Source organism: Pipistrellus kuhlii, unplaced genomic scaffold, assembly GCF_014108245.1.
Source record: "Pipistrellus kuhlii isolate mPipKuh1 unplaced genomic scaffold, mPipKuh1.p scaffold_m20_p_6, whole genome shotgun sequence".
Lineage (NCBI taxonomy): Eukaryota > Metazoa > Chordata > Mammalia > Chiroptera > Vespertilionidae > Pipistrellus > Pipistrellus kuhlii.
In genome coordinates, this window is record NW_023425562.1 from 35,431,007 (window position 1) to 35,455,703 (window position 24,697).

Below are 24,697 nucleotides of genomic sequence, written 5' to 3' on the forward strand. Positions count from 1 at the left end.
AAGGCTGAGTGTGGGTGTGGGCACGTGTACGTGGCCACCTGCAGGCCCCAGACCCCGCTCAGTGGCCCAAACACCACCGGGCAGGTGTTCCCAGGCCCCCAGCCCACTGGCTAACCGGCCAAGGGAACCGGCCCACCCACGAGGCACAGCTCCGCCCGCTTCACCTTCAAAACAGGAGTCTGGTAAGCAGTGAGTGTTCTCTGATGAGGACGGGTAAGAAGTCACTGCCAAGGATGCCGGTGGAACCTGGCCACCTGCGAGCCCACACAGGTCCAGCGCCGTCAGAGGCTCGGGACAGTGGTCCGTGTGGGCCCTGGTGGCAATGACAGCGGAGGCCACAGAAAAGCCCCGAGTCGGGGCACGACGCTCACCCTGTCCTGGCCGTGTGGCAGGAGCTGGCACACGCACGCCGTGAGGCCTCCAGCCCCTTGGGTCCGTCTCTGTGGCTGCCTTGCACCTTGTCTCGCTGCCCCCCGGGAGCCCTGGCCCAGGGAGGGCTGTGCCCCCACTGCTCTCGCACCGCCCGCCTGTCATTTCTATGAGTCCTTCCACCATAACGAACAAGAGGCCCCGTGCCTGGGCAGGAACCCTCCCCCCTCCCCCCGCGTGGGGAGCCCCCGGGCACGCCTGGCACCGCCTGGGCACGTCTCAGCGATACTTACTGGCTTGCACAGGTCTCGGTCGGTCTTCGCCTCCATTTCCCAGATGTGGTGGCCGTCTAGAAGAAAGAGCACAGAAGGCCGTTACCCGGTGCCTGACCGGGCGCATCCCCCAAAAACACACATCGTGGTCCAGGCCGCTGGCCCGGGACAGCAGCCGCCCCGAACGGGACCCACCCCTCCTGGCTCGGCCGCGCTGGCTGCTAACCGGCAAGAAGAGTGGATGGATGCCAGGCCCAGGGTACCTGGCGGAGCCCAAAGACCGGGCTCTGCAGGGCGCAGCCTGGCTGTGGGGTGAGGGACTCCCCCCGAAAAGGCCCTCTGCCCAGTCAGTCAGGGAAGGGTTTCCACACTCCCATATCGAAGGGAGCGCGAGCCCAGGAAAAGCGGGGTGGCCCCGTGAGTGCCCTGTCCCCTCTGCCGCCAGCTCGCCCCGGTGCACAGCGCCCGAGCCTGCAGGGCCCCGGCCTTCGGGGAGCCAGGCCCACGGGGTCAATGAGGAAGTCCTTTCCCTGACTGCTGCTTGCCGGGTCAGGACACAGACGTGCAAAGCCCACGGGACTTTAACCCTCACCCCGTGGCTGTTTGCATGTTTAAGAAACATAAAACGTCTCACAAAGGAGCCTGTGGAAGGGCTTTGATCCTGGGACGGGGCCTTGGGGGGGGGGGGGGGTTGGCAGGTCAGAACCCCACTAACTGGGACTCTCCACAAACCACCCTGGTGCTTGCAAGCCCCTGGCTGCAGATACACAGCATAGGGACTGGCCCTGTAAGAATTCTGAATTGATAGATGTCAACACTGCCCCCCTGCCCCCGCCCGTACTCCCCCCACCCTTAGGCCTCTTTCCTTGTTACTGTTTATAAAGTCAGCGCTCCTATAAGCATTAGTTACACCCTGCGCGCTGTTTTCAAAGAAGAAACGTGTGTCACAAATCCTAAATTGTAAGTGAATTAGACAAGCTCCTTTTCATCCCTCACACGGACTGCCATGCGGGTGGAGGTGGAGACGGGGAGGAAGCGTGAGTCACGACCCGCTGGGCCACACCAGCCTTTGGGGACGCCGGGCCCACCCACTGGCCAGATGCCAACCTTGGCCCCACACATCAGTGCCCATGCCCCCTGGCCTGGAAGCATCGGGAGCCTGACAAAGCTGCTCTCGGCCGGGGCCCTGCACCCGCTAGCCCGCCCCACCACAGCTTCTGAAGAGTCACTGACTGGCACCAGCACACACACACACACACACATCTTGATGTCCGAGTTGGTGCATGCACCTTTCGAAGCCAGGGCCCCCTGTGCCCGGTCCCCCGCCCAGGGCGTGCCAAAGTGCTGGGCTCTGGCCCTGCTTCCCAGGTCTTCCTGTCCGTGGTGGATCCACAGCCCCAGGGTGGGCCCTGGTGTCTGGTCCCCTCAGAGACCCCAAAGGCGCTGATGCCTTTGAAGCAGCCTCTGCTCTCACACGGCCATTGTTCAGGGAGGCAGGGCCGAGGCGTGGAAGGTGCCGATGGAGAGAGAACTCTTAGGAACGAACGGCCAGCACCGCGGCCCCCCTCCACAGCTCCGCCCAGGCCGCCTCCCGCAGAGCCTGCCAGGCCTGGGTGTTGTGCTCAGCGTCAGCTCCGCTGGGAAGGGAAATCGGCCTGAATGGCCCTTTGTGTTCAGCTTATCAGGAGCTCGCTAGGCTCTCGGTAGGAAACTGTGCACAAGCCCAGAAGTAAAAATATTCCCAGTCATTAGGGAATTCCCTGCTGCGTGAGTCATCCCAAAGGCTTCCCTGCCACACCCGCCAGGAGGCTCCCGGCGGCCGGCGGCCGTGGCTGCTGCGCCTCCGCCTGGCTGCCCGGCCGGCCGCGGGGGTCCTCAGGAGCCCCCCCAACCCCCCAGCCTCCACAAGCTGTCCTGGGACCTCGCCTGGCCTTCTTCTGGGGGCGGGAGGGTTCTGAGTCTCCGGTCCGCCCTGGGCCTGTGGGCCTCAGGCAGCTGGTGGGCAGAAGCGGTGTGGGAATAACGGAGGGCCTGGGTCAGAGTCCTTGGTTCAAGGGCGAGGTCGCCCACTCCCAGGGACCCAGGCTGCTCAGGCCCTCGGCCACACACGTCATCTCCTCCTGGCCGGCCGTCGGCCGCGGGAGCGGGCTGCACGCTCACTCACGGTACCCGTGCGGCACACCGTGTCCGGCCTGCACACGGGACACCTGGGGAGGCACCGACAGAGTGAGACCTGTGCTGGCCTCGGGCTGCTGGCTGTCGGAGAAGGCCTGTGGCAGGAAGATGCCGAGAGGGTTGTGCGGGGCCTGACGGAGGGGAGGGCCAGGGAGGAGCAGCGGGAGGCTGGTCCCAGGGACTCAGGCCAGAACGGCTGAGGGTGTGTATGTCCAGGTCCGTCCCGTCGCCGCCTCCGTCCTCGGGACCCTCCCAGGCCTCACTTGACAGCATCCACAGAGCCACTGGGACCAGCCTGCTCGGCACAGAGATGGGAGTGGAGAGGAAATGGCCCACGTGTGGTGGGAGCCAGCCTGGCGGTCCCTGGAGGGTCCCACGTGCAATTTCCAGCTGCAGCCGTGGGGCTGTGCCCAGGGAAGGAGCGTCTTCGACCACGGGGAACCCGGGCACCGGTGCTCACGCGGCACTGGGCTCAAGAGACAAAACGTGGACGCACTCCGAAGCCCCGTCGACGGGGACAAACAGCGCGCGGCTGGCCATTCAGGGGCACGTCCACCTCCCTGGCACAGTCCTCACATGGGCTCCTGCGGGGACCAGGCTGGAGCATCCGCACGATGACACCGTTCTGGGGTGTGTGATGGTGGAATGGCTCTGATTTACCAAAACCAGTGGGCGTGGGCAGGGCAGCTGTGTGGCTGTGAGACAGTCACATCTCAAAGCTGACAGAGAGCACGTCTCCCACACAGCCACGGTGGCGCTGCTGTGTCGTGGGAGCCGGGGAGAAGCGGGCGTTGAGGCCAGGCACCCAGCCGTGCCCTCTCCCACGCCCTCCCCCCAGGAGCCAGGGCCCGCCGAGTGCACAGGAGCAGCACCTGGAGTGATGGCTCTCCACCGTGTGGACGCTGCCTCGGGCAGAGCCTGGAGGAAGGGGCCTGTGGTTTGGGGCGAGTCCGAGGGAAGGACCAGCCATCCGCCCTGAGAGGCTGCGGTGACAGCGCACGTGAGGAAGGGTGAGAGGCCTGTGTGGGAGTCCCGTGGGTGCCTGTGAAGACCCTCCTGCCCACACTCCGCCCCATCAGTCACTGTGCCCGGGGGGGCAGGCTGTCCCGGGGCCATGAGGGGTCCGGAGGGCACGGAGGCCAAGCTGAGCCCTGCCTCCTGGACCAGCAGCTGCACCGTCCACTCCCCTTCCAGGTCCCTCAAAGGCTGACCTCAGAGGTCAGCCTGGCGCCCACAGGACAGCCCTACAGGGACTGAGGGCCCCTGGGTTGGGCTGAAGCCACAGCCCTCGCTTTGGGGTGAGGACACTTCCTGGGACCTCCCTGAACCTGAGCACGGCAGGCCGGGGAGCAGGGGCTGGGATGGGCGGACACGGCCCACAGACATTGCCTGCCCACCCACCTCGCCTCCCAGGGCCGGGCTCCTGGCCGCTCATGTCCTCCCACGGCTATTCAGAACGCTGTGCGATTTAGACGGTCGGGTCATCTTTCCATTCTGAGGCCAAAAACATAGGAAAAGGCCTCCTTAGGACACCGGGCAGCCTGGCTCCCTGCTGCTCGTCCACTCCCTGGACACCAGTGTGACTCCCAGCACGGTCCAGGAAAGTTCCTGCCGCCCGCCCTCCTGGCCCCGTGCGCTCACCGGGCTGCAGGCGGGCACGGCGGAGGTCAGGCCCGGAGGGCGGACGCGGGGAGCACCGTGACGACAGCTGTCGCCACCCCCTTTCCCGTGTCAGCGCCAGGAAAGTCTGGAAGGAGAGGTCTTCTCCTCCACGCCAAGTCACGGCTTCCCGGCGTGTGTGCCGCACCACACGCCTGCGGTGTCCCCTCTGGGGACCTTCCAGGCGCCGAGGGCACGAAGCCTCCAGCCCTGCGGCCTGGACACACGCCGGGCTCCGCGCGGCCGCGGCCCTGGGACCGGACCAGGGAGGAGGTGCGGGCTGCTGGCCGGGGCGGTGCTGCGTCGTCACGGAGCGCCAGCTGCAGGACCGGGGCGAGCGAAACAGGACCCCACGGGCGCGGGCCCAGCTGCGAACGCGCCACGGAGAGCGCTCTGGGCACCCGGGCCGCCAGGTGTCACTCACGGCCCACACAGCACAGCCAGGCCGCGGGCCGCAGCCCCCGGGACCACATCACCCTCCGCACCCTGACACGCCTGTTCACGCTCACATACCCTCCTCACACGCAAACACCCTCACACACATCCGCTCACTCACACACCCGCTCCCAGTCACCAGATACGCGCCCTCTTACGCACCCTGACACACATTCCTTCTCACACTCACACACAGCCTGCACACAGTCGTGCACACCCACACACTCACACCCTTGCACACACTCCTGCTGAACTGGCCCCTCAGGCCCAGGCGTCCCGACGACAGGGCCCCGCTTGCCTCTCGTAACTGTTCCCCATGGTGAGGTGAGGATGCCCCCTTGATGCCTGAGCCGTGAGACAAAACTGCAAAAGCGTCTCCGTTGCCCCTGGGTTTGGTGAGCACCACGTTCTTTTAAGATCGGTTCCACGCTCAGGCCAGTTTGGTCCAGGGGTTACGTTGGCCTGAGGGGTCTCAGGTTGAATTCCTGGCCAAGGGCACGTACCTGGGCTGCGGGTTCGATCCCCAGGCCCGTTGGGGTGAGAGCAATAGGCAACCACTCTTACCCTCACCTGCCTTCCCGCCACTTTCCCTAAAATCAACGGGGAAAATGCCCGCCGGTGAGAACTAGCAGCAAAGTCACCGTAGTTCCTTCTGTTCCAAGGGCTGTCAAGGTGCCACCAGCAGCCGGTCACTCCACAGGCTGCCGAGCAGGGCCTGCCGGGATCCCCTAGTAAAGGCCAAACCCCAAAGGTCCCAGACGCGGGAGCACTGCCCCTTGGGCCTCTGTGTGACTGGGTGAAAAGCCAGCAGCCGTGTGGCTGCCACCCACCCCTTCCTGACACTTCTCTCCAGGCCCCGCAGCCCCTCGCTGGCCCAGGGCCTGGCCGACTACACTGGAGGGGCCTTGTTCCCAATGCCGATCAGCATCGCGGTCCTCTGTCAGGGTCCCTGCTGTCACCTGGACAGACACCCCTTCCTCGGAGCCACACGGGCTCGGCCAGCCCTGGAGAACAGAAGGAACCTCTCCCCGAAACACGAAAAAGCTGAGTAGCTGTGCGCCTGGGGTTTCCTGTGGATTCTGGGAGGCCGTGCCCAAGGCGGGGGCGGGCAGCCCTGGACGGGGTGACGCCCACGAGAGCCACGCCTGCTGCTGCTGCAGCTGCCAGAGCCCTCCTGTGAGGTTTCAACGCAACAACAGAGGCGTCCACAGCCACACTCTCCCGCTCACACTCAGCCTGGGTGCCACCGCGCAGCGTCTGAAGACAGCTAAGACAGGTCAGGTGGCTTTCCTGGAAAACCAGAGGCAACTGTTTTTATCTACATTGATTTAGTGGCTTCTCTTCGTGGGGAAGGCAGGAGGAGGGGGCGAGCGCCCTTTGCCAGGAAGAAAACGTGTGGCATGCACTCCCTTCTGCAAACCCACAACACGCACATCTCCTGTGTGAGCACACCAGCAGCCTCACTTAAACCCAAACGTGAAGTCACCGGCGTGTCAGAGGGATGAGGGCCACGTTTGCATTTCGCTGTCACGGGTGCAGGATGTTTATGTCACACCTGGTCACCGCCCACTTGTTTGTGTCTGGCCTTCTGCACCAGGCGCCCCAGCTGCTACAGGAGACGGAGGGGCGAGGACGCCCCCACCTCCCAACCGGAGCCGGCAAGGGACGGCCTGGCACCCAGCCGGGGAAGCCCCGAGGGGCCCGGGTGAGGCCGCTGGGCATTCCTGAATTGAGCTCCCACACCTGTGAGGCCACGAAGTGAAGCCGTCACAACCGAGCCCGCAGCGTGGCCTGGGGAGCTGCCTGCAGCAGGGGTCCCGGTGCACACGGCAGGCAGAGCACCTCCAGGGGTCACACCCGTTCCCGCCCTGGAGGCAAGGGACTCGGTCAAGGAAACGGAGAAAAACTGCTCCAACCTCCCCTTTGTGCAAGTTCCGATCAGTCTCCGCTGGCCGACAGAGTCCCGGCATTCCTGCCCGACGCACACGCACGCACACACTAACACACACACACACACACACACACACACACACACACGTTTAAAGCTCAAAAGGTTAAATTATCTCAAGATTAACGTCCTCCAAAGAAGAGTGTTCCAGAAATTCAAATTCCTCTCCTTGTCATCACACTTAGTTGGTTTTTCTCCATAATTCGAGACAAGTTTTCCAATTATGTGCATGATTACATAGGCAGACTACACTAAACGGGGAAGACTTTTAAGCCCATTCTGAGTGAAGCACTTAATTTGCTTGCAAACTGTACAAAATCAAGGCCCATTATGGAGGCTGAATGATGGCGGTTCCCAGTGGTTTGCGTGAGTCCGGCCCTGCCACTCTCAGGAAAATTCCCATTAGGAAATTTGAAAAAGATGAATCAGGCCACCAGCCTGGCCACCTGCAGCCTCCCCTCCCCACTGCAGGGTGGGGGCTGCTCTGCGGACAGGCCGGCTCCAACCACAAACCCGGGAACGCTCACTCTCGTACCTTCACCTGTGAGCGCCCAGCGGCTTCCCCACAGACTCCAATAGAGCATCCTGGGGCAGGAGTGCTGCCACCCCCACATCTATCCAATCTATCCAGAGGAAAGGGACTCACCCTCACCACAGCAGCCTCTGTCCGCAGCTCCCTCTTCAAACACCGGCCAGAGGTCTACACTCCCCACAGAGGTCTACAGTCACCCACCCAGAGGTCCGCACTCACCCACACAGAGGTCCGCACTCACCCACACAGAGGTCTGCACTCACCCACACTGAGGTCTACACTCACCCACACAGAGGTCTGCACTCGCCCACACAGAGGTCTGTACCCACACAGAGGTCTGCACTCGCCCACACAGAGGTCTGTACCCACACAGAGGTCTGCACTCACCCACACAGAGGTCCGCACTCACCCACACAGAGGTCCACACTCACCCACACAGAGGTCTGCACTCACCCACACTGAGGTCTACACTCACCCACACAGAGGTCTGCACTCGCCCACACAGAGGTCTGTACCCACACAGAGGTCTACACTCACCCACACAGAGGTCTATACTCGCCCCCAGAGGTCTACACTCACCCACACAGAGGTCCGCACTCACCCACACAGAGGTCCACACTCACCCACACAGAGGTCTATACTCGCCCAGAGAGGTCTACACTCACCCACACAGAGGTCTATACTCGCCCAGAGAGGTCTACACTCACCCACACAGAGGTCTATACTCGCCCAGAGAGGTCTACACTCACCCACACAGAGGTCTATACTCGCCCAGAGAGGTCTACACTCACCCACACAGAGGTCTACACTCACCCACAGAGGTCTGCACTCACCCACACAGAGGTCTGTACCCACACAGAGGTCTATACTCGCCCCCAGAGGTCTACACTCACCCACAGAGGTCTGCACTCACCCACACAGAGGTCTACACTCACCCACACAGAGGTCTACACTCACCCACACAGAGGTCTATACTCGCCCACACAGAGGTCTACACTCACCCACACAGAGGTCTGCACTCACCCACACAGAGGTCTACACTCACCCACACAGAGGTCTATACTCGCCCACACAGAGGTCTACACTCACCCACACAGAGGTCTACACTCACCCACACAGAGGTCTATACTCGCCCCCAGAGGTCTACACTCGCCCACACAGAGGTCTACACTCACCCACAGAGGTCTACACTCACCCACAGAGGTCTACACTTGCCAGCACAGGTAGAGTCTACACTCGCCCACACAGATGACGTGTACAGATCTCCTGACAATGAGGTCTGCATGGTTCACAGAGAACAGCTGGGGCCTGGAGGCCACCAGTCATGAAGAGAACAGATGGTGGCATCTTGGGGTGCCACCAGCGTGGATGGGGGAGCTGGAGGGTGATGGGGGCGGGGAAGGTTGGTGGGCCTCAATGCGGGTCCCACTGGTGACTGCGGCTGCCCTGCACCGGGGCTCCTGCCTCTGAGAATCTGTGATTCTGAGAAAGACCTGATCTACGTGGGAGGCACCTGCCCAGTCCAGGCAGCGGGCTACCATATGGCCCAGGGGAAAGCATACCACCCACTCGGCAGCCTCACTGCAGCCCCTGGGACACCAACTGTGTGAGAATGGGCCCTCGGCGACTCCAGAAGGAAACCTTCCACTGGCATAAACACTCATGGCTGGATGCAGCCCCAGCGGTTACAGAGCTAAGACTAGGCCCCACGCCTGTACACACGGGCCCACGCATGTACACGCAGACCCACACGCAGAGGCCTCCGCCTCCAGGACCCCATTCCCCCAACGCCCGCCCAGAAACACTCGGAGGTCCGTTTCTAAGGAAGATACCTGGTGCTTTCTCCACGAAGATGACTTTGGAGTCCTGCAGGAAGTTGTGGCCGGACAGGACCATCCTCTTCCCGCCGAGGACAGGACAGCTGGCCACGCTCTGCTTCTCCACCAGAGGCAGCTCCTGCGCCGACCGCTGGGCTGTGGGGTCAGGAGACAGTGAGCGAGGCCCCGCCCGGCCGCCCGCTCGCCCCAGTGCACCCCAGACGGCCAGGCCTCTGGGAGCTGCTGCCCTCAGACAGCCCCTCCGTGGACTGTGCGGCAGACAGTGTGAGCCATCACGGGACAACGTGCAGCCCTCCCTCCCCCACCGGTGCTGTCCCCGGAGGCAGGCCGGCAGAGTGTCTGAGGGTGCACCATGCACCCGGGTTCTCACACAGCCCAGGGTCCCCCCATCTCAGACGCAGCCACGTTGCAGAAAAGCCAGGGCGTTGGGACAGGTGTGTGCGAGACGACGTGCAGGGACCAGCAGGAGCAGGGAGGCAGGAGCCCCATCCCTGAGTCGGCCCGACGTTGGCGTGGGCAGCAAAGGAACCAAACCAAGGCCCGCCCCCTCCCCCGCCGCCACCACTGAAATAGGGGGCGGGTGAGCGTGAGGACAGGTGAGTTTCCCAGAGCCCACACCTGGGGCTGGGTCAGGCCATTCCGAGATGAGGGAAGCAGGAGTGGTTCTGACACGGCTGGCGGGTGGGCCAGGCCCCCCGGATTTCCTGGGGAGCACCTCAATAGACCCAGCCCAGGGTCCCGTTTCTGGGCAGAGAGAAGGCTGTGAGGTTGTAGGGCATCCAATTTGCTAACAAAGACTACTAAAACCATCGCAAGAGGAAGGACCCCCAGACCATGCGGAAGCAAGACCAAAGGGGGACGCTCAGCTTCCCAGCCTCCTGTGGGAGGGGTTAACGCAAATCCAATCACCGCAGGGGTCTGTGTTTCAAAACAAACTTTCTTTCGCTTTTACCCCAACTTCCCCGTCGGAGCTGGGACCGGTCCAGGCCCTGTACCGACGCTGCAAACCGTGCCTGCCATCACCACACCGGGTGGGACTGTCAGACGGAGGGGTGTGTGCCCAGACTGCCCAGGAGAACGTGTCAGCGGACGGCACCCACCGCTCAGGGCCGCACGAAAGGTGAGGACGCGCCGTCGGCACGGCACGATACTCACAGCACTCGATGGGGTTGGAGGCCACCTGCAGCGACAGCGTGCGGCCGCTGGGCTGCGGGATGTGCACCCGGAACACCAGCCTCACACGCGTGTTCTTCCTGCCGATGTCCGTCTCCCCCTTGCGCAGCTCGATGTCCGAGTTCCGGAGCTTCAGGATCCCGGCACAGTCAATGCTGCCAAAACAAGAGTCCACTGCCTGCCGGTCCCCACCCCACGGGCGGGACGGGACGCCCGTCCTCGATGCTCCACCCGCCCGGGCCCACCCGGCAGGACAGACACACACTGGGACAGGACACACCCTGCCGTCTACCCCGGGATGGGAGTGGGGGGCCATGCAGACAGCCAAGTCCCTATCGCCGTGATCCCCCTTCGTCCACCCGCACAGACACGGGCAGGCCCACAGCGACGGCCAGTGCGGGGCCTGGAGGGACCCGAGCAGGACACGGCCCCGGGAACCCTGAGTCAGGACCTGCCGCTCCGTCTCGGAGCTAAGTTCATTTATTTAAGGTTCTGGCAGCAGCCCCATCGCTCAGCTCAAGATCCCGAATTTCCTACAGCTTCCTATGATTTTGTTCAGCTTCACTGAGCACTAGACTCCGGCACAACAGTCTGTGTACAGACTGCCGGGGGAAACGGATACTTTTCCTTTCAGGAAGCTGGAGGAGGCACGCTCAGACACTCAGCGGGCCCATTGGTGCGGACTGGGGACCAGCGATGGCTCCAGGTGTGTCCCTGAACCTGGACGGCTCTCACCGACGTCACAGCTGCTGCTGCTGAGGACCCGTGGGCTCTCCTACCACCCGGCCGCCTGGTCTGTGGGAAACTGACTCCAGCTCTTGAGCTAAACCCAGGGGCTGAGAATGAACTCAGAGGTGTGGGCAAATCTGGGGAAAATCCACAAGAAGAGAAAACTTTCCCTCTATTTTCAACTTGAATGGTTTCCTTCCAAAACTTACCAAAATTCCACTCGAAGTCCTCCACACTGTGGCCCGGCCTGCCCTACCTCCCACGCTGTCCCCATCAACACCCCAAACTCGGCTGCCCCAGGGCCTTGGCACACGCTGTCTCCTTGCATACCCAGCTTGCTGCCTCAGGGACACTGTCCTGACCTCCAGGGGCCACCAAGCTCTGATACACCACCCTGGGCCCAGCGGGATGTAAATCCCGTGGGATGACTGTGGTCTCTTTCTCTGTGGCGTCCACAGCTCAGGAGTGACGTGCACAGCCCCCCCCCCCCCCCCCCCCCGTCACTCAATTAGAGGATTCATGAAACCATGAGTACCGGCCCCATTCAGATGTGAGGCGTGTAAGCCTCAACTCTAAACTAGCGAGTCGGAGCTGACTACATGTCAAGGACTCGGAGAGACGGGGGCCCACAGACTGCGGCCCAGACACGGTGTTCTCTGTAACTGTTCAACGTTTGCAGGTTAACCGTGCCTCCCACTGGGGCCCTGTCTGGGAGCTGAAGGCAGGCACTGGGGGAAGGGGGTTGCTCACAGCTGCAGGGCTGTTTAACTGGCTGAGACCCCAGAAAGACAGAAATCGTCACTAATCTTTGTGACGTTTATTTAGGAACTGGGCTACTGAGCTGTGGGGCGTGGGGGCTACGAATGCCGAGCACACACTAGCCGTGCCTCCGAGCACCCAGCAGCGTGGCGGGCAGTGCTTACATGGCTCTCATGTTGTTCTCTGGCAGGAGCGGGATTTCCAGGACCTTGGTGTTGGAGAGCACAGCCTCGTGGCTGGTGGTGGACACGGTCTTCCCCGTGATGCGGTGCACCTGGTAGAAGGCATGCGGCCGCAGCAGGCGGTCGTCCGCGGTCCCGATGAACAGCTGCAGCGTGAGGGGCTCGCTCTCCAGGTAGCCGTGGAGCTGGCGAGAGAACAGAACCCGCTCAGCACCCGCGCAGGGGCCACGCAGAGGCAATTAAACTTTCATGAGCAGAGTCGAATTCAAAAGGAAGCCGGTGACAGGTGCTCGGGGTTAGTCTCTCCCCATCGGCCCCTTGCTTCTCTGTGATAATGAGACCGGGAGCCCGGAAAGGCCTTCTTACCCCCAGGTCCTGGGGCAGTTGGTGACATGCAGGCTTTCAACACTGCTGCCTATGTTCAAGCACACACAGGCACACACGTACCGACTCACACACGTGTGCACACCCACGCATGTGTAGCTACAACCACCGCTGTGACCAGCATGCAGGATGAGGACAGTGACGATGCTCACAGCCGTGCTGTCTTCTCTGCAGGACAGGCAGGTGGGAAGGAGCCCCAGTCCCTCCCAGCACACAGTCCCTCTCAGCACATGGGTCCCTCCCAGCACATGGGTCCCTCCGGGAGGGGGCTGCCTATTCCTCAGACCCACCTGCCTTCCATGTGCACCACAGCCTGCGAGGACACCCTGTGTCCGCTTGGCCAGCGACAGCTGTGAGGACCCCATGCAGCTGGGGGGGGGGTGCTATCAGAAAGTTGGATGACACTGACTAAGCCGCTTGCTTGGTAGAATCAAGTGCCCAACGGGACATGATCCTTCTCCCGGTCTCAGACGGCCCTTCAGTAGGACCAGCTGAAATACCAGTAGCTCTTTCAGTATCGCCCCCGTGACACCATCCACAGGCTGTCACACGCACAGACCAGTTTGCAGCCCCTGAGATGCATGCATTTGCAGCTTCCAGTAACTCCCAGCAGCTCCGGGACACCCAGCACGGGCTTGCTCAGGGCCTGGTCTATGCTGTCCTGGCGAGCACTCTGCAGCCGCCCATCAATGCTCACAGACCACACCTGTCCCCTGCTGTGGCCAATGGAGCAGGAGGCTCTGAACGCCCCAGGGAGAGGTGACGGAGCCAGAGGAGGATGGTGCACAGAGGGTGAGTACAGACATATCCCCAGTCTGAACCACAGGAGACAGTCCACTCACGCACACTCATCATGCACACACTTACAGGCATTCACATTCAGACATGCATACACACACAATCACATGCACACTCAGCAGCCCCAGCCCCTCTGGAGCCCTGTGTGTGGTGGGGAGACTGCACTCCCGGTTGCAGTGTGCGTGTCCTAGTCTTAGCTCTGTCTGCCTATGCCTCGGTCCTGAGCATTGCCGACGTGATCGACCTCAAAGTGGTCCTTTCCTATTGAAACAACCGAGTGTCATCCTGACTCTTGGGTCTCTGACACATTTAGACTAAGGACAGTGTGCAAGGCCCGTGCACACACACAGAGGGCGTCTCCCACCTGCAGCTGACACACCTGAGTTTCCACATGGAACCGGAGAGGCTGGCAGGAACAGAGAGCTGGGCTTAGCATGGGGCGTGGGGTGTGTCTCCCTCGCCTGCTCCGTCCACGTGCTCTCCTCCTAGCTGCGTGCAGGTGAACATCAAGGCAGACCTCCCCGGTCTCCACAGGGACTCGCCAGCACCTGGCCCTCACCTCAGGTGGCTATTAACCTGCAGGAACGATGTGTGTCCCTGTGGACTGAAGACCTTTCCCCAGGTGCAGACAGGAGCTTCTGCACGGGAACAGTGGGCAATGTGTACAGGAGACCGAGCCCACTGTCCAGGCCATGCCTTCCCGCCTCCTTCTGGGAGTGTGACTCCAGTCTCTGCCAGGTTAGTGAACTTACTAAGGAACCTAAGTCCATGCTGGACCCAAGCCTACATCTTATAATCAGAAAATATTAAATTTAAATCAGAGGTCGATTAAGAAACAAATTTTGCTATTCTGTGTCCTATTTGGTAAACTTGATGCAAGAAAATGAGTCTTTTGCCTAAACTTTGTCTCGTGCGGCTCAGGTGAGCTCTACAGAGCCAGGAGGCAGTCCTGCTGGCCTGACATGGCCGGGCTAGGGTCAGATATTTTGAAAATGACAATTTAAAATCCCCCAGGGACTCCCACTGTGGGGATGATCAGATGGTATGGGATGCAATGCATTGTGGGTATAACTAGCCTTTTAAAAACATGCTATTTCAGTGAAAATGGGAATATATGGGGTTTAACCTGGGAGATAAACATTTATTATTTAAAATATGAAGTTCATTTTAAGAAAAGTAATTTAAATACTTCACACATTGCAATGCATAGTTTTCAGCCTCTGGCACATTATAGTATCTGTCAGGATAATATTTAGGATAATATTTATAAAATTACCTGTCATAACAATGACCTCTCTATGCTAAACAAAATGCATTATTCCATTTCAAGGTGTAAGAGCTACTGAGTTTTCTACACATAAAAATGTTTGTTTTTAGCTCCTGTGCTTAGCTCAGCACTTACACGGGAGATGATGACAGGTGAGGGGAGAGATTGAGGTCAAGTTTATTCAATATTGAAATTCAAGCAGTGCTCCCGAGCCCATTCCCCCCAACACATTTGCACACATGCACACACATGCACACACACACACACAGAGAGGACATACATGCATATATGTACATATACACACATACAGGGGAAGGCCGTATCATGTGAACAAAGAACCAGTTGAGGGGAATTGGTTCCTTTTCAAGTGGCCACTCTTAGTTGGTTTACTCACAAGCTAACCAAGGACATCTTCATAAAAGTCTGTTCAAAAGGAAATTATGGCCCGGCCAGTGTGGCTCAGTGATTGAGCGTTGACCCAAGAGCAAAGGGAAATTATGCATTTAACCCAGATGTCAAATTTGTGTCTTTACCTGATGCCAAAAGGAACTATGACGGGAGGGAAAATCCAGTTCTGAAAAGGGTTTCGCTTCTTTTTACCCAAACGTTCCTGCTATGGATTAACTCGGAGGCTGTAGTATGAGCATCGTCACATTAATTACACGTGCAGTCCCCAGATCCTCGCGGCCAACTGCACAGGAGGCCGGGCCTCACGGCGAAGGCGGTGGCGAGGGACAAGTGGTGGGGACGCTCTGTGAGCAGCGTTCTTACATCCCACATCTCTGCCAGATAATGGAGAGGGAAATCACAGTCTCTAGCACCCATCTGGGACCGTGAGTGACAGGGGTGGCCATGAGCTCATCTGGGGCCACTGTCTGTGGGGGGAGGGGCCTGCTGTGGTGACATGTGATCGTCAAAGCACAGCTGACAGTTGTAAAGACACCGATCTCTTGCCTCCTTATTAAGGAAAGTGGAAAACTAGAAATAACCAGTGGCAACAAAATAGAGCCAAAAGTCACAAGAAAAGCCCCCAAACTGTGTGAGAACACGTGTGAGCACAGGCACCTTACCCCACCCTCTGGGCCACACCTCCCCAGGCATCTGCTAAACAGGGTGCAGGCAGAACCCAGGCATTTGTAAACGTGAGTTTCAGGGCCACAGCCTCCCGGTTCACGATGTCCTGCAGGTTAAAGCTGCCAGATGAAGGCCCCAAGATACTCACTTCCTCTTGCTGGTTGGTGTGTGTGCAAGTGTGATGTGTGTACATGTGTGTGTGCATGTGCTAGGAGCCAGAGTGTGCAGATGTGCAGGGATGGGGATGCTGGCACTGGCTCTGGGCTCAGTCAGCCCAGGGGAACCTCCCTACAGTGACAGCGAGTGATGGGAGGATGCGGATCTCCCTGTGGGACGGCGGGAACAGAGCTGACTGTGCACCTGCAGCTCCCACCAGGACTCACCTGCAGAGCTGGTCTCAGTGACTCATGTCTCAACAGGCCACTCTTCCCAGCTCCCACCGTGTTGTGCATGTGTATAGGTGTGCACCGTGTACATGTGCAAACGTGTGTGTTGCATGTGTGTGCGATGACCCAATGTCCACACGAAGTTCACACCACAAAGTGTCACCTTACTTCTAAGAGCAGTCCTTGTGGATGCTGCTGCTTTAGTACTGAGTCAGACCATGCGTGTTCTCTCAGACAAAACCAGGCTTATGCCGTAAAATGAAATGGTGTAAATCGCCAGGACACGAAAGCCTTCCAGCCAGTTTTTAAACTGCACACAAGTCACAGACTCGGTTCTGGCAACAAAAAGGCTCCACGAGGCCGCACAATGTTCCTTGCAGGAAAAAGAGCTCCTTCCTAGCGTTTCTGGGTTTTGTGTGTGACGTTTTTCTACTTTTCTGAAAAGGCAGAAAACGAGTGAGGACCATGTTCAGGGAGTTTATCTGCGTAAATATTTGAGAAGCCGAAATGCCAGGGACATGGCCCGAGGCCTCTGTCCACGCTGGGCCACCCCGCAGTCTTCCGAAGCACACGCCTCCCTGGCTCCGGCCCCTCCCCGCACGCGGCTCCATTGCATAGGGAGTGGCGCTCCCAAGGCCTCTCCTCGCAGACCGTGCACTCAAAGCCGCCTGCACTTCCTCTCATCCCACAGGGGGCCGGGTCCTGAGTGTGAGGACGCCCAGGCGCTGGCCACGCCCTCCATGCAGGGGAGGCACCGTCCCCCCCCTGCGGTGGCCTCTCTCCTGCCTGCTGGGCTGCCCCGGAATCCTCATCTCAGGGCATCCTGTCTCACTCCAGCCCCTCTGCCTCCACCTCTGTGTCCCAGGATGGGACGTGGCTTCCACATGGAAGGTCGTGACGGGATTTGGAGAGGAAATGTCCGGCCGGGCTCTGGGCTCGGGCCCCGGCCACGCTGTCACCATCAGGGCCCAGGGCATCCAGTTCCCATTCCCGGGCTGAGTGGGCAGCGTGGGTTTGTTCCAGTGCCTGGTGTTTCCTCAGGCCCCACTTCCCAGAGCTCTCCCTGAGGCATATGGGAATTTCTCGGCACAAAAATAGAAGGAGAAGCCATAGGTCTCCAGCAGGCGGGATGGCCCTGGGGCAGCTGAACCAGATGAGGTGCTCGGACACACAGGGGCTGGTGGCAGAGTGAGGCCCGGTGGTGCCTCCTCACAAGGCCACTCCCCCGATGCCACAGCTGCCTGCCTCACACGCGGGCCTGAACGTAGTGGCAGTGCGGGGCGGGAGGGGGCAGGCGTGGTGGGTCAGACCTGGCAGGGGCAGAGGCCCCAGGAGCCCTGAGAGGCACAGCTCGTGAGGTCAGAGGTCATGACCGCTGTGTGTGCCCCTGGAGCCGTCGGAGGGCGAGACTGTAAATCACCTGCCCCAGGACAGGGGCTGTCAGCCACCCAGTGAGCAGAGGGACACATACCTGGCCTATGCTTGCCATCCATGAGTCAGGGCTAGTGCCGGGCCCGGAGACCTCACAGGGGCTCCTGCACTGGTACATGGGCAATGCCGGCCAGATGCCCAGTGCCCACAGGCCAGACACCAGCCTGCCGTCAGCTGCCCTGCCCCTGGCACCGAGTGCTGTGAGGGACAGCCCCTGAGTGGCCGGTCAAGGGGCGATTGTGTGCCCGTCTCGATGCTGACCCAGAGCAAAGTGCTATATCCAGACAGGGGGCCCCGTGCTCTCGGAGAGAGGCGAGGCCAATGCCAGCCGCTGGGACAGCGTGCCCAGCGACCCAGGCCCCCGCCCAGGCCATCGGCACTCGGTGCCACAGCCCACAGTGGCTTAGGATCAGTTGTGTAACAGCAACTCGGGAGGTGACGTCCCCCCACCCGGGGCCCCTCCTCACACACAGAACAGCCTTTGAACGCAGTGGACAAAGGTGAACCGGGGCTCTGGGTGAAGGCCACGTGCGCCCACCAGCCCTCGCCCCGCTCCTCATTATCATCGTCACCGGCCTCCACCTCGCCTTTGCAGGAGGGAGGAAAGAGCACGCCACGGCCTCACCAGCGCCTGACACAACAACGGAGGCCCCACACGAGGGTGCAATCCTGGGCTTGTGGGGACCTAGCCCTGAAGGAGCCGACCACCTGCCTAGACGCTGTGAAAGAGTAGAGGGCAGGTGCCCAGCGGCTGAGCCGACCCATGAAAAATTAATCCGCCTCCAGGCAGGTCAGCGGCATGCGGCTGCAGGGGGGGAGGGGGGATTATGGGTGTCTGGTGGGCTCAGACCTGCATTTTAAAGCCGCAGCCCAGCCTTCGGCCCCCGTGCCAGGCCCTGAGCAGACCTGCAGCTTGGCTCCAAGGCGGACCTAGGGTTTGCCGTGAAATAGGGATTTACCTCAGGGATATCCAGGTCTCTGGCTTTGTGAACCCCTGCCTTCCCCGGTTAACAGTCCCGCCTCAGCTGTGGACAAATGGATGGAAAGTGGAATGAAGCTGTGGGTAAACACGCATGTTGTGGTCAGTGGATGACAGGGAGTCACCGTTTGTCCCAGGATTTGAGCCCCCCCAGGGCCTGAGTCTCACAGTGTTGAGCCCTCAGCTGCCCCTACGAGCCCGGGGTGGGGGCGTCGGGGGTGGGGAAGGGGGGTGCCGGGAGGAATGGGGGGCTTTATAAAATGAAAACTGTAAGAGCCTAATTCTGGATGCTGACTTGAACCATCAGACAGGAAGCAACTGCGTTCATTCTGCGGTTTCAGCTCTCACGTGTCAGGACGACAGAAAGGTATCTGCCCCGTCTGAGCCCAAGCCTGAGGCTGGGGGGATCCCCGTGGCCAGGGTGAGGCCTGAGCCCAGCAGGGCTCAGCTGGCCCCCAGCTCTGGACCCGTTCCTCCTCGGCCGGACAGGGGTGACGTGGTCACTCATAACTGACCAGCACACCCAAAATGCTGTTCAGGAATCGACAAAGCCTTCGCTGTGTTTCACATTTCCATGGCTGATTCATTATTCATACACCGGCCTCCTGCGTGATGGGCTAGATGCTATCGGCGAAGTTGTTTTGGTGACTTGGTAAACAGAGCTTCGCCCTTCGACCCCTGGGTCAGAGAGCAGCGGCCTCCCCGGGCAGCTCCTCGAGCCCGGACAGAAGCAGGGACACAGGACACCCCAGACGGGCTCTCTGGCCGCTCACGTGAGCGGCGTTCAGGGGACGGGGACACGGACGGCAGAGCGGAGGGACGAAGGAGGCCGGGACGGAGGCCGGGGGATGACAGGAGGCGGGGCTTCTGGTGACAGAGAAGAGACGATTGGCTGGGGCTCAGTGACCCTGTGTTCTCTTCTGAAGAAGGTGCGGCACCAGGCCCCGGCTCCTCGGGGATGTCACTTCTGCTTTATTCGTAACAACACGGGGAGAGGCCAGCCTGCCCGTCTTTCTGGAGAGGCATCTTCCTGCCGTCCATCCAGCCGATGACCTCTCTGCTTTCCTGTCCCTGTGAAGGTGGCGGAACGGCCCCTTCCCAGAGCCACTGCTGTCTCCAGAGCCGTGCCTGCGTGCCATGGCCATGGGGGAGGGGGTGCGGAGTGAGCTGCCCTCGGGCTTCCCATCGTGCCTCCTAGTGCTGTCGGTGACCGGAGAGTCCAGGAGAGTCCTGAGTGTGGAAAGCGGCCTGCACGCTCCTCGACCCGCCCACTGGGCGATGCTGGGTGAGCCACGAGGCCCCTGTGTCCCCTCACTGTCCGTAAAGGAGGTTGTTGCTGTGGCGGGTGCAGAGCAGGGGCTGTGGGACAGCTCGGCGTCCCCTCCTGCAGAAGGTCGCGGGCTCACTTCCCGGACAAGCTCTCGGAGATGTGGAAGGTCTGACCGCCGGAGGTGCTGGGGACAGCGCCCGTTTATCCGGCGAGCGTTCCTGGGTCCGCTGGGTGGCTCTCCCTCGATCCACGGTGACAACAGTTTGATCGGAACCGCGGCCGGTCACGTCGGACAGAGGCCCCGTGATCTCGGCCGTTTTTGAAGGAGGCGAGGGTGCAGGTGTGGGTCCCGGTGTCGGAGGACATGCCATGTGGTGCCGTGCAGGGCAGGCTGTGGGCACCGAGCCATCACAGCTCATTTGTTTTATAACTGTGTGCGAACGCAGTCTTTATCTGACGTGTGGCCCACCAACCAGAAAAGACCGCCCTCCCTCCCCTGAGCAAATCCCTTCTTTTTCACGCCTGCCTCACAGCTGCACAGACACAAACACACTGGCACCACGAGGTCCAAAAGGCCTCCATGACCAGCACCTCGCGGCGAGACGCTGGCAGACGCTCTGACCCTTGTGCTTGGGCACCGATGGGGGTGGGGGCTGTCTGTTCTGTTTAAACACAGAGCCAGGCCCTCCCACTTGGCCGCCCTTTATTTTGAACTAATTCCTGAGGCCATTTTAAATGTTTATAATTCCCCCAAAAGGCGTCAGTGCTCCCAGCTGTCACACTGATGGTGACACCCCAGCCGCCCAGGACACTGAAGGGGTGAAGGTGGACACGGACTTTCTGCACACCCTCCCCTGGGACAGTCCCCAGCCGCCCGTGAGGGACAGCACCACAGCCGCACCACATCGCCCGCGTCCCCGCGTCCCCGCGTCCCCCCTTGCTGGCATTCACAGGCCGCGGGCGGGCTGTTAGTTCTCGCTGCTTCCTCCTTGTTTCTCTCGCGGCTGGAGCGCCGCTCCCACTCAGCCACAACCACCATCGTCTATGGAAACTGTGGCCAGAAAGGGATTAAACGCCTGCAGCCGTGGAGCTCCGCTGGACGCAGGCGAGCCTGACCTTTCTCCCCCAGGAGGCGGCGATTTAAAATGTCCCGGGCTGTGCGGAGTGGAGCAGCTCACCAGGCAGGTATTACCCGGGGCCAAGTGCACGGCCACAAGTGCCCCCTACTGTCCCCGCGGGGCTGAGCACCGCCCCCAGCGCCTGCCTGATGGCGCTGATTGCTGGCGTGCCCTCCTCCCTCCCAGGCTCTTACTGATTTCAGTGGAATAAAGCCTCGCACAGGCGCCCGCTGGCAGCATCCCCGAAAGCGGGGCCGGGCTTGGCAGGGGTGGGCACGGCTTCGGGGAAAATGTTCTTGTCATCGCCGCATGGCCTGGAGCTCTGGGGCGAGGCCCGCCCACCCCCAACGTGATGGTCACACCAGGAGCCTGAGGGGGAAGGCAGGGGGGTGGGGAGGGCAGGGATCACAGCTTCTTAGGTGACGTGTGACCAAGGGAAACTCTGTTGCCTGCCCACAGCTCCCGGGGCCTTCAGACCCACTGCCCGGGGGGAGCAGGAGTCAGGGTTAGGGCGACAGATGACCCCTGTCCCTGTCACGGTGACCACAGTGCTCCCCGGACACCAGCTCTAACCCTAAACTAAGGGGACCAGACGTCCTGCTTTTCAACAATCTGTCCCGCGTCCCTCAGCGTTTTATTTTTTTTTTAATTTTTAAAAAAATATATATTTTATTGATATTCTACAGAGAGGAGGAAGGGAGAGAGATAGAGGGCTAGAAATGTCGATGAGAGAGAAACATCTACCAGCTGCCTCTTGCACACCCCCTACCGGGGATGAGCCCACAACCAATGTACATGCCCTTGACCGGAATCAAACCCGGGACCTTTCAGTCCGCAGACCGACGCTCTACCACTGAGCCAAACTGGTTTCGGCAGTCCCTCGGCATTTTTTTAAAACGCCGAGGGACGCGGGACAAATTGTTAAAAATCGGGACTGTCCCGCCCAAAGCGGGATGTCTGGTCACCTTACCCTAAACCCTACTTCCTCCAAAGCGCCGTGAGGGGGTGGCACCGGCCCTGCCGCCGAGCCCCGCCCCCATGGCTGCAGCTGACCCACCCACGGCAGCGAAAGGAGCAGCACGGTGTCCCGCCGCCTCTAAGGCACCGGGGAAACCGGGCCTTCACCAGACACAGAGCATTCCGAGAGACCGGTTGGGAGGGGATAGCTTATTTTTAAGGAGGGAAAAGCAAGAGATGCTAGTGGTCGCCACGAAGTTGCCTACGGACCCGAGAAGCCCAGGCGAGCACGCCGGTACCTGAACGCTGGGGTGTCCCCCCGCCGACGCCTTCACGGCCCCCCGGCTGCCCTCCGTCTCGTAGTGGGCTCTGTGGTGGGACTTGGGCTGCACCTCGATCCTCAGCTCGTAGGGCCCCGAGTGCGACGGCAGCTGCCAGTCGAGGGCAGGGAGCGAAGGGCTGGAAGAGAACAGCACAGCGTTAGACCCCGCGCACGGCGCCCCCTCGCCCCGGCAGCGAGGCCACGTCCTCACACAGGCGGCTCAGCCACTGGGGCCCGTGGCCAAGGCCTGGCGGGTCTTCGCAGTGAGGCTCCCAGAAAAGATGGGAACATCTCCCGTGGAGGACCCTATAGAGGGCCGCCTGAGAAGGCACATGAATATTTAAATTGTTAGCTGAGCCCGAGGCACTGGCAGAGTACCTTTGTCCAGGTGTCAGCAGGGGCCGGTCTAGATATGTAAATCCAGTAATGCTAGGGCCTAGTTAAGAATGCAAATAAGCTCCTTTGACCCCATAAATAAACCTGCTGCGTGGCTTGGGGGGTCGCTTGCTGCCTCTCCATCAGAGAGGGTGGCACCCACCTAGCGCCCAGCCTGATGAATCTATTTCTGCCTCTTTGTCTCTTTGTTTTTTCAATATTTCTTATTCCTCATCTCTTCCATTCAGGAACCCGTGGTTTTCGTGATGGACACGGAAAACAGAGAAACAGCCTCCCGCACGACCTCACACTTTCCTCCCGAGCGACAGGCCCACAGAACAGCGGAACCTCCCAAGGAGCTGGGCTCCAGGCTCTCGGGACTTCTTCCCAGCGACAGGGGGCCGCCTGCTCAGGCCGTTTCTCCCTCAGCACCACCTCCGTCACCTCCGGGGACAGTCCATCCTGTACCCTGACCAGTAAAAGTGGGATAGAGACGCGTGAGCGGGAGAATGAGAGAAACGCCAGTCACGGGGCCGGGCATGGGCGCCAGCGCCATGGAAACCAGGCTCACCTCTGAGTGACTCTAAGGGCAGCCGTGGGAGCTCCCCGGGGGGCATTTCCTGGGCGAGTTCCCGCATCACCTGCTCTGTGTCCCGCACCACGGCCAGGAGCCACCGAGCACGAGGGCCCGGGGAGGGGACGCAGTGTGTGCCTCCCCCCAATTCCCAGACAGTCACTGAGACTCCAAGACAGCACCTCCGACTAGACCCGTGGTCAGCAAACTGTGGCTCACGGGCCACATGCGACTCTTGGGCCCCTTGAGTGTGGCTCTTCCACAAAATATCACGGCCTGGGCGAGTCTATTTTGAGGAAGTGGCGTTACAAGAAGTTGAAGTTTAAAAAATTTGGTTCTCAAAAGAAATTTCAATCGTTGTACTGTTGATATTTGGCTCTGTTGACTAATGAGTTTGCCGACCACCGGTAGTGGTTATCAACGTGCTGTTTCTATGTTGCATTATTGTGTATAAACTGCTGACCTAGGTAACGAGACTACTATCTTTTACTATAAATAGGAAAAAAGAAAAAAGAAACAAAACGTTAGGTCCATCTGATTCTCAGAAAGAAAAAAAAAGAAAAAAAAAAAGAGCGTGAGAGACGGTGAGGGGGCGGGAGGAACGAGGAGGAAAGTTACGTGTCTCCTAGAGCACTTTGCACTTGGATGTCACAGAATGAATCTGTGTGAAGAACGTGCTCTTGTCTCGCTGAGAGTCAGCCACACACTGTGCACAATTTAAAGTTAGAATGGTTCACAGAATACATACTGTATCGTGGACGACAAAAATGATTGCTTTTGCCTGGAAACGCTCGGCATGAGTTTGGCAGCTCCACATAAAGTGCGAGTGTGTCTCTGGTTCGGGCGAAACGTGCCAGCCGGCGGCCGGGCGATGCGGTGACTCGCGGCCATCCCTCCTCTCTCCTCGCAGCGCCACCCCAGCTCGGCCGTCAGGAGCGTCAGCCCCAGCCTCGGGCTTTGCTGCCTCGATACAACAGACACGTCCGTGCTTCCAAGTCACCTTCGGCTTCATTCAATTTTTTAGAAATCACACGTGCCCTGGCTGATGTTGCTCAGTGGTTGGAACATCGGCCTGCCCATCAAAAACTCTTGGGCTTGATTCCTGGTCAAGGGCATGTGCCTGGGTTGCAAGTTCAACCCCCGGCTCTCACATCCATTTTCTCTCCCTTCCCAGCCTCTTCCCTTCCTTCCACACACTCTAAAAATCAAATAAACAAATATCCTGGGGTGAGGATTAAAAACAAAACATAAATGAATGAATGAATGAATGAATGAATAGTAAGTAAATAAATAAATAAATACATAGAAGGTAAATACTTTCATGCCACCAGCAGGAACACTGCTGGAAATCTCTAGATTCTTTCTTTCTTTCAATATATAGTTTATTGATTTTTTACAGAGAGGAAAAGAGAGGTATAGAGAGTTAGACACATCAATGAGAGAGAATCATCGATCAGCTGCCTCTTACACACCTCCTACTGGGGATGTGCCTGCAACCAAGGTACCTGCCCTTGACCGGAATCAAACTCGGGACATTTAAGTCCGCAGGCCGACGTTCTATCCACTGAGCCAAACCGGTTTCAGCTGAAAATCTCTAGATTCTATAGTCCTGATTTCTTACCCTACATTTTATTAAAGGCAGAGTGGCCCCACGCCCGGCCCATCCCAACAGCCTGCCCTCTGGGTGCGAA

At 59.8% G+C, this 24,697-nt stretch overlaps 1 protein-coding gene across 19 annotated transcripts in view; it reads right to left on the reverse strand.

Annotated features, from left to right (window-relative positions):
* The window catches only part of NFATC1 (nuclear factor of activated T cells 1), a 94,904-nt gene that overhangs the window by 46,021 nt on the left and 24,186 nt on the right, over positions 1-24,697 (reverse strand). For 13 of the 19 annotated variants that reach the window (XM_036418044.2, XM_036418046.2, XM_036418057.2 and 10 more), the window contains 5 exons: positions 22,035-22,194; positions 12,054-12,256; positions 10,384-10,556; positions 9,223-9,363; positions 663-718 (listed from right to left, as the gene is read on the reverse strand). In XM_036418044.2, coding sequence (XP_036273937.1) covers positions 663-718; positions 9,223-9,363; positions 10,384-10,556; positions 12,054-12,256; positions 22,035-22,194 — 733 coding nt within the window. The remainder of the gene's footprint in view (positions 1-662; positions 719-9,222; positions 9,364-10,383; positions 10,557-12,053; positions 12,257-22,034; positions 22,195-24,697) is intronic. The other 6 variants (XR_006740359.1, XR_004984324.2, XM_036418049.2 and 3 more) reach the window with 2 other exon arrangements.